Below are 17,339 nucleotides of genomic sequence, written 5' to 3'. Positions count from 1 at the left end.
TGATCTGGTCCTTGGCATTTTTAAAAGAATACTGGTACCAAAAAGCAGTCCTACTGAGCTGCCTTTAGCAAAAGAAAATGCTTTCTTACAGATAGTAAGTTGGTGGACTCAGATGGTCACTGGGCTTATAGACGTACTCTGAATATCAGTGGGTCTCCTTTTATTGTGTTACTATTATAATATATACTAATGAAAGGATACTTCAATAAATGAGAAAGATTAGAGTACAGTATATATAACTTGATTCTTATAACACATTTGTTAATTTGAGAGCATTTACTAAGTATAAATTGCTGTGAAGTATGAGTTATGTTGTTTACGGTAAAATAGGATAAATCTTTTAGAATAATCTATAAACTGTTTGGCAGAACTCTGGAATTCAGAAGGCAGGAATACCAGGTCATGGACAGAAATGCATTTCATAGTAGACATCTTTTATTTTTGTCAACTCTGACTTTTCTACTTCTTGTTGTCAGGTAAGATTCTGATGAATAAATATCAACAACCAAGGTTTCATCACAACTTCATGAAGTTTGAAAAACCTTAGATTAATGTATCCCTAAAAACAGTTTATCTAGTCTCAATCTGGTCTGCGAGAGGACCAGACTAATGTTTATGAAATTGTCTTATGTTTCTATTCTCTAGCCTTCTGTCTTTTTATTGCCCTGTTTTCTCTGTGGTCATGATTAACTGCCAAGTAGTTGTGTTATAGTCCTTCTGGGGTGGGAAAGAAATATTTTTGTTTCTTTGATAATAATGATAAAGAATAAAACATTAAGTGTTTTCTAAATCCATTTTGTCTTTTGAAATGTTATCCTTATAACATTTTAATAAAAATGTTTATTTTTTATGTATTTATTTTTTGAGACAGGGTTTCACTGTGTCACCCAGGTTGGAGTACAGTGGCCCAGTCATGGCTCACTGCAGTGTTGACTTCCTGGGCTCCTGTGATCCTCTCATCTCAGCCTCCTGAGCAGCTGGCATCACAGGAGTGCACCACCATGGCCGGCTGATTTTTGTAGTTTTGGTAGAGACAAGGTTTCAGCATGTTGCCCATGCTGATCTATCGAACTCCTGAACTGAAACGATCCTCCCATCTTGGCCTCTCAAAGTGCTGGGCTTACAGACCTGAGCCACTGCACCCGACATAAAATGTTGTTTTTATAACATCTTAAAATGTGAAATTTGACATTTTTCTTTTATGATCTCTCACTAGTATGTTCATTCAAAATCTTTCTCTCTCTCTTTCCACATACATGATGTTGTGTTTTATTTTATTTTATTTTGGTGACAGGATTTCACTCTCTCATAGGCTGGAGTGCAGTGGAGCGAACACAGCTCACTGCAGCCTCAAGCTCCTAGGCTCAAGAGCTCCTCCTGCCTCAGCCTTCTGAGTAGCTGGGACTATAGGCATGTGTCACCACACTCAGCTAATTTTTAAATTTTTTATAGAGACAGAGTCTTGCCATGTTGCCCAGGCTGATCCCAAACTCCTGGGCTCAAGCAGTCTTCCTGTTTCACCCTCCCAAAGTGCTGGGATTACAGGTGTGAGCCACATGCCTGGCCTATATCTTATCTTTTTGTTTACCTAGAACAGTATCTGTTACTCAGTTTCCCAGAACATACATAAACTATACACACATACACACACACACACACACACAAATCACATAAATCACATTTTATTTTGGCCAACCCTTTAAATTTCATTTGCAATATTGGAGTTAAATTGAATTTTACAATTCTTAGATAAAGCAGTGATACTAATTTTGCTTTTAGAATTCAGGGACAAACTTCCTGTACTAAAGGAAAGAGTTCTACTTGCTAATTCTCTTTAATGTAGGTTTTAGAAATGATACCTATACCGTACTGTTTGCTATTAGCATACTAAAATCATATGGGTAACAGATAATATAAATAAACTAAGTAAAGGCAATTTTTGACATATCCCTAGTCCATTTACAGGAGATTAAATATAGAAAAATAATATAAATACATTACACTATTTCTTTTCCTTTTCTTTTTTTTTGAGATGGGGTCTCTCTCTGTCGCCAGACTGGAGTGCAGTGGTGAGATCTCGGCTCACTGCAACTTCTGCCTCCCGGGTTCAAGCAATTCTCTTGCCTCTGCCTCCCAAGTAGCTGGGACTACAGGCATGTGCCACCACGTGCAGCTAATTTTTGTATTTTTAGTAGAGATGGGTTTTCACCATGTTGGCCAGGATGGTCTGGATCTCTTGACCTCGTATTCCACCTGCCTTGGCCTTCCAAAGCGCTGGGATTACAGGTGTGAACCACCAGGCCTGGTCCACTATTTCTTTTTCAAAAGCTTATTGTTATGTAATCTTGATAGTAATTGAAATGCATCAGCAAAATTGGTCTTTTTTTTTTTTTTTTTTTGAGAGACAGAGTCTCGCTCTGTCACCCAGACTGGAGTGGAGTGGTGCGATCTTGACTCACTGCAACCTCGACCTTCTGGGTTCAAGTGATTCTCCTGCCTCAGCTTCCCACGTAGCTGGAATTACAGGCATATGCCACTACGCCAGCTCATTTTTGTACGTTTTTTTTTTTTTTTTTTTTTTAAGACGGAGTCTCGCTCTGTCACCCAGGCTAGAGTGCTATGGCCAGATCTCAGCTCACTGCAAGCTCCGCCTCCCGGGTTCACGCCATTCTCCTGCCTCAGCCTCCCAGGTAGCTGGGACTACAGGCGCCCGCCACCTCGCCCGGCTAGTTTTTTGTATTTTTTAGTAGAGACGGGGTTTCACCGTGTTAGCCAGGATGGTCTCGATCTCCTGACCTCGTGATCCGCCCATCTCGGCCTCCCAAAGTGCTGGGATTACAGGCTTGAGCCACCGCGCCCGGCCATTTTGTACGTTTTTTAGTAGAGACGGGGTTTCACTATATGTTGGCCAGGCTGGTCTCAAACTCCTGACCTCAGGTGATCCTCCCGCCTAGGCCTCCCAAAGTGCTGGGGTTACAGGTGTGAGTCACTGCGTCTGGCTGGTCTTCGCTTTTCTGGCTCTCCTGATTTTCCTGCAGTGTGCATATATCTATCTTGTCACATTACTGTAATTGTCATTTGATTATCTCCCCTGACTACAGTATTCTTTAGAAGGTAGGGAGCATATTTTTTTCATCTGCTTAGAGTTATTTAGGCAGCGAATAACTGAGTGAATAAATTTCTACCGTTTGTCATAAGATAATGGAATTACAATTAACCTAGTTATCTGAGAGAGCAGAATTTGAAAATTGTGCTTTGACGCTAGCTAAGGTAATCATCCTCAGCTGATAGTCTGTTTTCATTGTGATCGTATCAATACAATTCTTTATGGGTATTTGATTAATGATGCTTATAATTGTTTCATTCTTAGAATGTTGCATCTACCTTTTACCATCAGTAGCTGTGAGAGTGGACCAGTTAACTTAATCATGACCATAATCAGTCACTGTGTAACTTTCTTGCAAGCTTTTTTCATTGGTTCAGCTGTAATAAAGCATCCTTTGTTCCTTTGGTATAGTCCAGTTAATTTTTACTGTGTTACTATGTTGTTTACAGTGGAAAAGAAGAAGGAAACAATAACAGAGTCAGCTGGTCGACAACAGAAAAAGAAAATAGGTAAGATGAGATATTGGTCAAATGAAATTTGGTTTTTCTTGGAAAAAAATTAATCCTTAGATAATGAAACTATAATAAAATTATTAACAGTGATAACTCACATTTCTATGATTTTATGGTTTATAAAGCACGTGCGTACTTTATCTCACTTGATTCTTACCCATTTCGTGAGGTATACAGGACAAATTTAAGCAGTTCCTCTATTTTTGCTCTTAGCTTTGGAATTTGAGTTTTGTAAAATGACAGTTGTGGCTTTTGAACTTGGCTGAGGGTTTTTGGCATAGTTTGTAAAAGCATATTTTTTTTTTATATCTAAGATGATTATTTCCACTTAAGTCTTACTTGTATTCTTTGTTTCCATGGCTTCCTTACTGAGTATTGACTAGTGATGGAAATCCACCAAGGGGTAGGAAATTTTCTGAGTAATTTTGATGTACTTGGAGAAATAATGAACATATCATATGTTTTTAGTTTTTTAGTATAACTTAGAATTTAAGTAATTCTGTTTCCAAAAGGCAATTCATAAGGATTGTATATGACTTGTTTTTATACATTATGATGTTTCTTGATTCTGAAATTAGGAAAAAAATTATTGTGAGATTGTGTATTTGTTTCAGAAACTGTGTCTGTATACCTAGGTCACTGCTGTTACAGCCCAGGGGAGAATTCCATGCAATTAGATTATGTCAATTCCTGTTCTGATTAAAGTTTTTCAGTTAGTATAGCGATCCTGGATGTTTTTTAAGTGGTCTGTTTACTTAATTCTATGGGAAAATGCTATTGAACATTTACTCTGTATGTGTCAGTTACCCCTAACAGCATTGGAGAAACAAAGTAGAAAAAGATTCTATTTTTATGAACTGTGTTTAGAGAGGGAAAATAGACCAGAAAATAAATGATTACTATGCAGGATGATAAGTACTTTTTTGTTTGTTTGCTTGTTTTGTTTTTGTTTTTTTTTTTTTTTGAGACAGAGTGTCACTCGTTTCCCAGGCTGTAGTGCAGTGGTGTGATCTCGGCTCACTGCAACCTCCTCCGCCTCCTGAGTTCAAGCGATTTTCCTGCCTCAGCCTCATGAGTAGCTGGGACTATAGGCATGCACCACCACACCTGGCTCATTTTTGTATTTTTAGTAGAGACGGGATTTCCCCAAGTTAGCTAGGCTGGTCTCAAACTTCTGACCTCAGGTGATCCGCCTGCTTCAACCTCTCCAAGTGCTGGGCTTATAGGCATGAGCCACTGTGCCCGCCGAGAGTCTTGAGGAACAGAAATTTAAGGAACAACAGAAGAAGTAAAGTTCTGAAAAAGTATTGCCAGATAAGTTGGAAAGTAGTAGTGTCACAGAAGTTGAGAGGAGAGTGTCAGGGAGGAGGAAGGACCTGATGATGATGGTAAATGTCTAAGAAATGGAGGTTATTAGTGCTTTTAGCAAAAACGGTTTCAGTGGCATGATGGGGGACAGAAGCCAGATCATATAGATGAAGGAGAGAATGCAGACATTGAGAATGCAGACAGTGAGAAAATGAAGACATTGAACATGGACAACTCTTTCAAGTACCTTTGCTATAAAAAATAGGAGGGATATAAGAATGGAAGGCAGATTATCCTCTGTCCTTAAATTGGCAACACAGAGTATCTGAATTCAAATGATCTTAACATGGAGTGCAACCCTGAATTGTTTGCTCACCCAAAAAAAAAATCTCATCAGAAGTTATAAGAAATAGTATTTATGGCTGGGTGTGGTGGCTCACGCCTGTAATCCCAGCACTTTGGGAGACCAAGACGTCTGGGTGGATCACCTGAGGTCAGGAGTTCAATACCAGCCTAACCAACATGATGAAACCCTATCTCTACTAAAAATACAAAAATTAGCCAGGCATAGTGGCGCATGCCTGTAATCCCAGCTACTTGGGAGGCTGAGGCAGGAGAATCACTTGAATCCGGCAGGTGGGAGGTGAAGGTTGCAGTGAGCTGAGATCGCGCCATTGCACTCCAGACTGGACAACAAGAGCAAAACTTTGTTGCAAAAAAAAAGAAGTAGTATTTATGAAGAGTTGCTTATCAAAATCTTACTAGAAATTATGAGATGTAATATTTATGAGGAATTACTTGAAAGATGATCTAGCCATTCTCTAGATTTGTACATTTTAATCTTAGATTAAGCCAGACTATCAGAAATCTGTAAACCTAAACTGGATTATTTTGGACTTCATACAATGCTTTTACTGTATTTCGCCTTGGCATTTGCATTGTTAGGCTTATTATGAAAAATTCAGCCAGATATCATACACTTTGTTATAGTACTGCTATGGAATATATTCAAAAACATCCGCAACATTAGACAATTGTCTTTCGATAAGAAATTGTGGAAACTGTTTCTATTAGTTTTCAATGTCAGGAAAAGTAGCAGTTCTCATAAGTAATTGATTTATTTTATCTTACTGACACTGTGCTCAAACTGATTTTTGTTTTCCTTTGAATTGGCTGCTGATAAGCCTAGAATGAGATTTGCTGTTCATCTCCAGCAAGTTTATAGGACCAATTAAATGTATTTTTATGTACGGATCCTCTATAGTTTTGTTATTATCTAACCCTTACTTTTTCTTGGCCCAGATTCCTCACTTGAGCTTATTTACAAATGTGTATATATATATAGTATCTGGGGAAAAAGGGGGCATAAAGAGTAAAGCCACTGCACTGAAAGAAGGGAGTTTTCAGTAAGAGGGAAGCAGTCAGCAATATTCAGTGTTCCAGAGAAGCAAAATGTCATTGATTTCACTAGGTGAAGCTCTTTGATAACAGTCCTTGAAAGAACCATTAATCTGCAGTGGAAGTGTCTTTTGCTTTTTAACTGAAGATTTGATATTCCCAGTTCTTAATTTCAGAAGCAAATGTTTTGACTATTTTGTATTTCCCTCTTATAGAAGAAAAATGGCCGGGCGCGGTGGCTCAAGCCTGTAATCCCAGCACTTTGGGAGGCCGAGACGGGCGGATCACGAGGTCAGGAGATCGAGACCATCCTGGCTAACACGGTGAAACCCCATCTCTACTAAAAACTACAAAAAACTAGCCGGGCGACGTGGTGGCGCCTGTAGTCCCAGCTACTCGGGAGGCTGAGACAGGAGAATGGCGTGAACCCGGGAGGCGGAGCTTGCAGTGAGCTGAGATCCGGCCACAGCACTCCAGCCTGGGTGACAGAGCGAGACTCCGTCTCAAAAAAAAAAAAAAAAAAAGAAGAAAAATGAATTTACTTTTGGTATATGAATTTTATATATAGTTTGTTTTGTTGTATTCCAAATAAAGAAGTCATAAGGGGTTTATTTGAAGGATATACGTGGTGAGAAACTCAGGCAAAGCTGAACTAAGTGGTTCCAGGAAGGCAGGAACCGTGGTAAAGCAAGTCCTGCAAGCAGAGCAAGTCTTGAGAAAACGTCAGACAGGAATCTTCACTGTAAGATTTCACTAATTTTTTTGGCATTCAGCTTTTGCCTTCACCTAACCTTCCCTGTGTCCTTCCCCGCCGCCAACCCCTTAGGAATATCTGCTCCAGATGCTTGTGTCCTGGGGTTCTATCTCAGTATTTTCATAGTGTGATCTATAGACTGCCTACATCAATATTGCTTGAGATAGTTACGAAAAATGAAGCGTTCCAAGTATTACTCCCAGACTTTACTGAATCAGGATCTCTGGATGTGGGACCCAGGAGTCTACTTTTTTCTATTTTTTTTTTTAAACAAGCTGCCCATATAATTCTTAGGCAAATTAAGTTTTGGAGCCAGTACTATATTATAACTTTTCTATTTCTGTTCCCATAGTTAATTGATTTATTTTACCAAAATTTTCTAGCATAAATTCCTGAGAGGGGAATCTAATTGGTCCAGCTGATCTTTTTATGCCATAGGTCATGGGAGAGCCTATGGTTTGACTGCCTCTTGGGTCAGCAGTAGTAGGATAGAGGATGTTATAAATCTTCATGAGGCTAACCCTTCAACAAGGTATGATGCCAGGCAGATATCCCCAGAAGGTGGGTGGGAAAGGGCGGGCAGACATTCTGAAGCTTGGCTGAGTGGGATAAGTATCTCTTTTCTTGTTTTGTTTTGTGTTTGTTTTTGAGGCAGGGTTACCCTCTGTCAGCCCAGGCTGAAGTATAATGGCATGTTCATGGCTCACTGCAACCCCTAACTCCTCTTGCCTCAGCTTCCTTCGATAGCTCAGACTATAGGCATATACCACCATGCCTGGCTAATTTTTAAGTTTTTTGTAGAGATGGGGTCTCTCTGTGTTGCCGTTGAACTCCTGGGCTCAAGCAGTCCTCCTAATTCAGCCTCCCAAAGAGCTGAGATTACAGATGTGGGCTACCACACCTGGCCTTTTTTCTTCATGACTTGGATTTAAATATGAGAGGAAGCTCTTGAAATTTAATATATTTGGGGCCCTGAATTTATACATTCATTCTAGGTCGTTTTCTATGTTATTTGGATTAGCTGAAGGTCTACTGACTCTGTGGTCAGATGGATGTCATCATTGCTGCTAGTTTATTCCAGTAGCCACAAGAAATGTACCTCCATTTTTGGAGTATTCCTTTTCTGACTTTTAATTTTCCCTTTTGCTAGTCACATTGGAAAAATAAATCATTCTAAATATAAATGTATCTTCTGCATATTTCCAGATTATTCTTTCCATGAAATTTTCTCAAATTTCATAGATGTTGTATTCTAAAAATTCACTACTTAGAGAATGCATAGCTTTTTGTTTTTTTATTTTAAGACAGAGTCTTACCCTGTTGCCCAGGCTGGAGCACAGTGACGCGTTCATGGCCCACAGCAGCCTCAAACTCCTGGGCTCAAGTAATCCTCCCACTGTAGCCTCCCAGTAGCTGGGACTACAGGGGCATACCATCATGGTTGGCTAATTTGTAAATTTTTTGTAGAGACAGGGTGTTGCTATGTTACCCAGGATGGTCTTGAACTCCTGGCCTCAAGTGGTGTTCACTGCAGCCTCCCAAAGTGCTGGGATTGGCCAGCTAGAACCTGAATTTTAAGTTCATCCTATCAAGTGGCTTATAATTTTAGACTATATGCCATTTTAGAGAAATTGAAAAAAGGGAGAAAATTTAAGAGAAGGATAACTAATTTGAGACATCTAAGTACAATCATTATGTTATACTTACAAATTAACTGGCAATTCCTATTGGTGTAACATAAGCGTATATATTAATGTACAGAGTTAAGACATCTAATACCAGACGTAATTTCAAAAAAACTCTAAAGATTGTATTTATTTAAATTGAAATATTTTGGTGCTCTGCTGAATTTGAATCTTCTGAGTACAAAATGTATACTATCCCAGGTGTTTTCATCATCTTATTAGATGATATTGAGATAGAGTACTTTTGTAATCACCAAGCAGTGACAGTTTATTTAACAGCTGCTTTGTGCTCAGCATTGTATGTATTAACCATCTCATTAATTCATTGCAGAGAGACAAGAAGAGAAACTGAAGAATAACAACAGAGATCTATCAATGGTAAGAGACCTAAATATAACTTTCTGGTTAACCACATAATGTTTTTAGCAAAAGACTGATTTACATCAAGTGCATTGCACTCACCTTTTCAGAAATTTATCACTTGTGAAGGCTATAAATAATATCATGGGTGTTCCTGGACCACATGGAAGTGAAAATATGCTCCTGCTCTTAAACTCCATTTTAATACTATAAGTAGCTTTTCTAGACTGTCTCAGAGGTCATAATTTGTCCTCTTCACACAGTTCTTAGTTCCCTCTTAGGTTTTCAAATGAAGTAGTTTATTTTCTTTTTCTTGCTTATGTTAATGCTGAATCTTTGGTTTTATGGTGATATGTGTAATCCCAATATAGGAGTTGGAACATTATAAATGGCTTTTATTACTGTCTTGTGTTCTTGTTTCTTTTTTAGACACAGGGTCTTGCTTTGTCACCCAGGCTGGAATGTAGTAGCACGATCAGAGCTCACTGCCACTGTGAATTCTTGGGCTCTAGGGATCCTCCTGTCTCAGCCTCCCAAGTAGCTGGGACTACAGGAGTACACCATGCCCAGCTAATTTTTAATGTTTTTTTGTAGAGATGAGGTCTTGCCATCTTGCCCACACTGATCTTGAATTCCTGGGCTCAAGTGATGGATCCTCCTGCCCCAGCTACCCAGAGTGTTGGGATTATAGGTGTGAGCCACTGCACCCTGCCCTTTCTTTTTTTTTTTTCTTTTTTTTTTTTTTTTTTTTGAGACAGAGTCTTGCTCTATTACCAAGGTTGGAGTACAGTGGCTCTATCTCGACTGACTGCAACCTCTGCCACCTGGGCTTTTGTGCTCCTCCTACCTCAGCCTCCCAAGTAGCTTGGATTACAGGCGTGTGCCACCATGCCTGGTTTATTTTTGTATTTTTTTGTAGAGATGGGGTCTTGCTATGTTGCCCAGGCTGGTCTTGAACTCCTGAGCTCAAGCCATCCACCTGCCTTGGCCTCCCAAAGTGCTGGGATTACAGGTGTGAGCTACTGTGCCGGGCTCTTCTGTTCTTTAAGAGACCTTTTGTTCTCAGTATCTGGCATACCATGAAGTATAAGGAAGAGTGATTTCATTACCAATTTCCTCATTATTTATTACGAGTAGGCTTTATTTGAGCATGTCTTCCTAAAGCATATATAGGCTAATTATATAGCTTGATTAATTTTTCACTTAACTTCTATATATTTAACACAGGACACCTGAACTGTGCAATAGTTAGTTCTCTTTTACTTACTGAGGGCCTTTTGCCAGTACTTATTAACTCATTGGCCAGAATTGGGCCACAAAGTCACCCCAATATTCTTCCTCACTGGGCGGCAAGAAGAGGAATTGGAGGTGAAGGGTGGGTTAGCCAACATACAACTATAGCTTTTTGCTAAGGAGTACTTTTTTTTTTTGACACAGAGTCTTACTGTGTATACCGGGGCAGGAGTGCAGTGGCACAATCTCACTGCAACCTCCGCCTCCCGGGTTCAAGAGATTCTCCTGCCTCAGCCTCCCAAGTAGCTGGGATTACAGGCACCTGCCACTATGCCTGGCTAATTTTTTGTATTTTTAGTAGAGATGGGGTTTCACCATGTTGGCCAGGTTGGTCTTGAACTGCTAAGAGTGCTTTTTTAAAAAAATGACATGAAACCAAAACTTTTGAGATATGCTTTAGATGTGTTTTTTTTGGTGTAAAATGATAATTTGTTTGTCTCATTACAGGTTCGAATGAAATCCATGTTTGCGATTGGCTTTTGTTTTACTGCCCTAATGGGAATGTTCAATTCCATGTGAGTGTCCTTTTATATGCTTTTGACTAATAACTATTACTCTATATTTGTACATGGGTTAGCATGAATTTTTTGGGTAATATTTTATTTCGACGTAATTTCAAACTTAAAGAAAAGTTGCAAGGATAGTATATCCATTATCTACACTCACAATTGTTAATGTTTTGCTTCACTTCTTTTTTTCTTTTTCTCCCTTTTCTTTCTCTATTATATGTGTGTTCATCCATACATTATTTGTGTATTTTTCTTAATCATTTGAGAGTATGTTGTAGGCTGTATGCCCTGTTTCCTATAACTACTTCTCTATATATTTCCTAAGGACATTTTCTTATATAAATTCAAAACAATCATCAAAATCAAGGGAATTTTTGTTTTTTGGGGTTGTTTTTTTTGAGACGGAGTCTTGCTTTGTCACCCAGGCTGGAGTGCAGTGGCACAATCTTGGCTCACTGCAACCTCTGTCTCCTGCATTCAAGCGATTCTCCTATCTCAGCCTCCCGAGTAGCTGGTACTACAGGCATGCACCACCATGCCTGGATAATTTTTGTATTTTTAGTAGAGACGTTAATAGAGACGGGGTTTCACCATGTTGGTCAGGCTGGTCTCAAACTCCTAACCTCAGGTGATTCACCTGCCTCGGTCTCCCAAAGTGCTGGGATTACAGGCGTGAGCGACCACGCCCAGCCAGAATTTAATTTTTATAAAATATAATTACACAATATCTTTTTTACCCTCTTAATATTGAGGGTATTTTATGTATAAGACATAAGGCTTAGGCATTATGGGTTCTCTGTAGAGAAGGTAATATGTTCCCTCTTTTTTTCAGTTGCTTACTAACATGCTGCTTCAAAATGAAGGTAGTCATATAAAGATCTTTTGCCTCTTAAAATAGAGTCTTAATAACTATAATCTTGTTTAATGATAAGGTAAATTACTGTTGTCTAAACCAGCATATAGCAGACCAGAGTAATTGTGGAACTGCGTTTGACAGAAAATACCCAAAGATGATAGTAATTTATTACCTTTTTTTGTTGTTGTTCAGGACAGAGTCTCGCTCTGTCGCCCAGGCTGGAGTGCAGTGGCATGACCTCAGCTCACTGCAACCTCTGCCTCCCGGGTTCAAGTGATTCTCCTGCCTCAGCCTCCTGAGTAGCTGGGACTACAGGTGGCCGCCACCATGCCTGCCTACTTTTTGTATTTTTAGTAAAGACGGGGTTTCACCATGTTGGCCAGGCTGGTCTCAAATTCCTGGCCTCAAGTGATCCTCCCACCCAGCCTCCCAAAGTGCTGGGATTACAGGCGTTGAGCCTGGCCTGGTCCATTTATTACCTTTCTAAAGCTCATCTGAACTATACTGCAGGTATTAGAATTTTCCTCACTCCCCCTTTCCTTCCCTTCCTCTTACTCTTTTTCTCCAGCTTCCTTTCTGTCTGACTCTCCCTCTCCCTGCATCTCCTCCCCAAGCCTGTCTTTTCCTTCCAACCTGTTAACTGTGTACTTTGTGCCAGGCACTGTGCTAGGTATTAGAATATAATGGCTGGGCACGGTGGCTAACACCTGTAATCCCAGTACTTTGGGAGGCCGAGGCAGGTGGATCACCTGAGGTCAGGAGTTCGAGACCAGCCTGACCAATATCGTCAAACCCCATTTCTACTAAAAAAAAAATACGAAAAATAGCTGGGTGTGTTGGTGTGAACCTGTAGTCTCAGCTACTCGGGAGGCTGAGGCAGGAGAATTGCTTGAACCTGGGGGGGCGGAGGTTGCAATGAGTTGAGATCACACCACTGCACTCCAGCCTGGGTGACAGAATGAAACTCCATCTCCAAAAAAAAAAAAACCAAATATGTGATCCTTGCCCTTAGTAGAATCAAAAATTTATAGGAAGAAAAGACAGATAAAAAAATGAGTACATTGATGGGTATTACAATAGAAATAAGTGTGAGGTACAGTAAGGGAGAAAGAAGGGAATGATTATTTTTATCTAGATGAGGGATTAGAAAAGTTGTCCAAAGTGTTTTTAATATAAAATTTACACTTAACTAACCATTATTGATATCACAGACCTTCAGAGCTGGAAGGTACCTTTGGAAGAATAAATACCTTGTCTAAGATATCTTGACATCACATGATTTTTATCTTATAATTCTAAACCCAGTACTCTTGCACTCTGTCATACTTTCTCTCATTTCTCAGATACATACCACCATGAATTACCAGGCAAACCAAATGCTGCAATGTTTTATAGTCAACTGTAAGCTTCATTGGTAGAATTCCAACTATTCAAATACTCTTCTTATATTTGTTACATTCTGGACACTAAAGATCTATCTCAGTACTCATCTATCCTTCTTCTTTTTTTTTTTTTCGAGATGGAGTTTAGCTCTTGTTGCCCAGGCTGGAGTGCAATGGTGTGATCTCCGCTCACTGCAACCTCTGCCTCCTGGGTTCAAGTGATTCTCCTGCCTCGGCCTCCCAGGTAGCTGGGATTACAGGCTCCCACTACCATGCCTGATTAATATTCGTATTTTTAGTAGAGACAGGTTTTCACCATGTTGGCCAGGTCTCAAACTCCTGCCCTCAGGTGATCCACCTGCCTCAGCCTCTCAAAGTGCTGGGATTACAGGCGTGAGCCACCACACCTGGCCCAGGCTAATTTTTTAATTTTTTTTTGTAGAGACGAGGTCTCACTATGTTGCCCAGGCTGGATATAAACTTTAATGCACAAGAATGGTTTTTGTAACCTGCTATAATTTTTGTCCACACAAAAATCTGTGGGCAATTTTTAAAACATGATATGTATATTAATTTCTATAACATATTCTTTTTTGAAATGTCTTTATAATGTTCATTATAAAGACTTTTTTTTTTTTTTTTGAGGCAGAGTTTTGCTGTTTTTGCCCAGCCTGGAGTGCAATGGCCCAGTCTCAGCTCACTGCAACCTCTGCCTCCCGGGTTGAAGCCATTCTCCTGCCTTAGCCTCCTGAGTAGCTGGGATTACAGGTGTGCACCACCACACCTTGCTAATTTTTTTATTTTTAGTAGAGATGGGGTTTCACCATGTTGGCCAGGCTGGTCTTGAACTCATGACCTTAGGTGATCTGCCCACCTTGGCCTCGCAAAGTGCTGGGATTACAATTGTGAGCCACTGCACCTGGCCAGGATGTACTCTGTTTAACTAATTTTTTATTAATCATCATATAGAATTTTTCAGATAATATGTATACCAGTGTATACTTATTATTCCCTTAGGGTGTATCCTAGTATTTCTTGAGTTAAACTTTGGTATATATTGTTCCTTAGAAAGATTTTATTAATTTATATCTTTAGATTATTGCCATCAGTACTTGTGAGTGGATCTTTCTCCTTATACTTATCACTGGGAATTATGATATAACTGCTTAATATTTGCCAATTGAATAGTTGAAAAATATTATTTCTTTCAAATTTTTTCATTTTTTGATAACTTGTGTGAGATTTAACATCTTTTCATATACTTACTATGTTTTTCCAATGTTAAGTTCCTAGTTCATTCCTTCCACTTGCTCCCTGCCTTCTTTTTTGCCGTTTATTTTTTGTTTTTATTTACAAGAGTTTTTTACATATAGAGGCTATTAGACTCTTTTTTTGGTAAATATTTTTTGTTGTTGAAGATGTTACTCTTTTCCATTATGTAAGTAATGCATTCCTCATATCAGATTATAGAAAAAAATTTTTTCCTATTTTATTTATTTATTTATTTAGAGACAGGTTTTCACTCCATTACCCAGGCCGGAGTGCAGTGGTGCAGTCATTGCCCACTGCAGCCTTGAACTCCCGGGCCCCAGTGATCCCCACCTCTGTCCTCCCAGAGTGTTGGGGTTACAGGCATGAGCCACTGCACCTAGCCTACTTGTTATATTTAAATACTTGTTTCATCTATAATTTATTTTGGTATTTGGTTTCCAACTTTACTAAGTTTTTAACCATTGTCAATATCACATAGTTGAATAAATCATCTTTTCCCTGATGATTTGAAATGACTTATTATGTATCAGTAGTTTCCCAAAACTTAGGCAGTGGACCTTAACCAGGAGTGTGCATCAGAATCATATATGGGGGAAAAATCATATATGGAGTTTTACAAAATGATTTTCTTATATGAGTAATATATAAAAACTTACTTCTAAAAAATTTAAACACTTACTTAGAATAAAAAGTGAAAGTGAACCCAAATAAAGCGAAAACTTAGATCCACACAAAAACCTGTACACAGATGTTTATTTATTCATAATTGCCAGAAGTTGGAAGGAATCAAGATGTCTTTCGGTAGGTGAAAGGATAAACAAACTGTGGTACAACTAAACAATGAAATATTATTCAGTGCTAAAAGGAAATGAGCTAGTAAGCCATGAAAAGACATGGAGAAACCTTAAATGTGTATTTTTAAGTGAATAAGTTCTTCTGAAAAGGCTGTACATTGTATGATTCCTGCTGTATGAAAAAGGCAAAACTATGGAGAGAGTAAAAAGATCAATGGTTGCCAGGAGTTAGGAGGAAGGGAAGGATGACCAGGCAGAGCACAGAGGAATCTTTAGGGCAATGAGATTATTCTTTATGATACTATAATGGTGGATAACATGTTATTATATATTTGTCCAAAACCATAGAATATACAACACCAAGAATGAACCCTAATGTCAACCATGAGCTTTGAAACTTACTTGGAACCAGTCGTGTTCCCTGTGAAAGCAACACTCTCATCCATATGTCTTAGTGGTACTCAATTCTAATCACCGAGAATTCAAACCTTTTTTGTTTCCCTTCCTCTCCCTCTTATTTTCACTAGACATTACTCCGTATCTGTCCTGTCCCAAACTGAATGATATGTACTGGATTAAATCTGAACCTTTCAACCTTCTCTTCCTCTCAGTTAACAGTCCCTTTTTTCTGTGTAGTCATCCATTCATCCCTCTCTCCTTTCTTCTCATTCATCCTAGCACCAGCTCCCATCCTAGTTTCAATGATCATTTCCTTTTTTCTCCTCTGCTGTTACTTTTTGCTTGGTATCACAATAGCCTCCTTGCACTCCCTCAGGTGTCTCCTCTCTATCCAACATTGTTAAGTTAGCCATCCTCAGAAGCCTGTTACTCATTGCCTAGTAACATTATCTGCTACTAATTAAATAGTAACCTATGTTGGGGACTGTACTAAACTCTTTATATGTGTTACCCTTTTACTTTTTTTTTTTTTTTAAATGGAGTTTCCCTGCATCACCCTGGCTGAAATGCAGTGGCGTGATCTCGGCTCACTGTAACCTCCACCTCCCGGGTTCAAGCAATTCTCCTGCCTCAGCCTCCTGAGTAGCTGAGATTACAGGGACCTGCCCCCACACCCTGCTAATTTTTGTATTTTTAGTAGAGATGGGGTTTCACCATGGTGGCAAGGCTGGTCTTGAATTCCTGACCTCAGGTGATCCGCCTGCCTCGGCCTCCCAAAGTGCTGGGATTACAGGTGTGAGCCACCGCACCCTGCCTTCCCTTTTACTTTTAACAGTTTTCTAAGATAAGAATTCTAATCTTTATTTTACAGATGAGGACATGAGACTCTTAAGTTACTTAACTTGCTCAAGGTCTCCAAGCTAGTAAATGTTGAGCTGGGGTTTAACCCTGTCTCTTAGACTTTGAAGTCCACACTTATCACCATGCAACTCTGATTACTGATTTTAGTGAGACTCCTTACCCTGGCTGTCATGACATTCCATGCTTTGGCCCCAGCCTGTTTTTCAAACTGTTTCTTATCATTGCCTACTACCTACTCTCTTTTAACTGTGTTGTTCACTGTTCCTGGGGCACTTATTCTTTCAAATGAATTTTAGAATCAATCAAGTGTCAGCTTCTTCTAAAATAATCCCTTCTGAGTTTTGACTGAAATTTTATTAAATTTGTACATTAATTTTGAGTTATTAAATAACCTTTATAATTTTTAGTATTCCTATCCAGAAAGATGGTATTTCTGCCAAGTCTATTTTATATATTTTCTGTAGTTTCTTTCCAAATAAGTAATATTTTATATTTTCTAGTTTGGTACTACTGTATGTAATTAAGTTATCTTTTTTTTTTTTTTTTGAGACAGAGTCTCACTCTGTTCTCTGTTGACCAGGCTAGAGTGCAGTGGCATGATCTTGGCTCATTGCAGCCTCTACCTCCCGGGTTCAAGTGATTCTCCTGCCTCATCCTCCTGAGTAGTTGGAATTACAGGCATGCGTCACTATGCCTGGCTTATTTTTGTATTTTTAGTAGAGATGGGGTTTCACCATGTTGGCCAGGGTGGTCTTGAGCCCTGACCCAAGTGATCCACCCGCCTCAGCCTCCCAAAGTGCTGGGATTACAGGCGTGAGCCACCATGCCCAGCAGGTTATCAATTTTTGGG

General features: G+C 39.3%; 1 protein-coding gene across 1 annotated transcript in view; it reads left to right on the top strand.

Moving 5' to 3' along the window:
• The window catches only part of TMCO1 (transmembrane and coiled-coil domains 1), a 42,120-nt gene that overhangs the window by 5,661 nt on the left and 19,120 nt on the right, over window positions 1-17,339 (top strand). The window contains exons 3-5 of the mRNA XM_010373370.2: window positions 3,556-3,615; window positions 9,095-9,141; window positions 10,864-10,931. Of these exons, the coding sequence (XP_010371672.1) occupies window positions 3,556-3,615; window positions 9,095-9,141; window positions 10,864-10,931 (175 nt within the window). The remainder of the gene's footprint in view (window positions 1-3,555; window positions 3,616-9,094; window positions 9,142-10,863; window positions 10,932-17,339) is intronic.

The sequence above is a fragment of the Rhinopithecus roxellana genome, chromosome 8, assembly GCF_007565055.1.
Source record: "Rhinopithecus roxellana isolate Shanxi Qingling chromosome 8, ASM756505v1, whole genome shotgun sequence".
Lineage (NCBI taxonomy): Eukaryota > Metazoa > Chordata > Mammalia > Primates > Cercopithecidae > Rhinopithecus > Rhinopithecus roxellana.
Note: the sequence above shows the minus strand (reverse complement) of the source record. Positions and strands in the feature narration are given on the sequence as shown.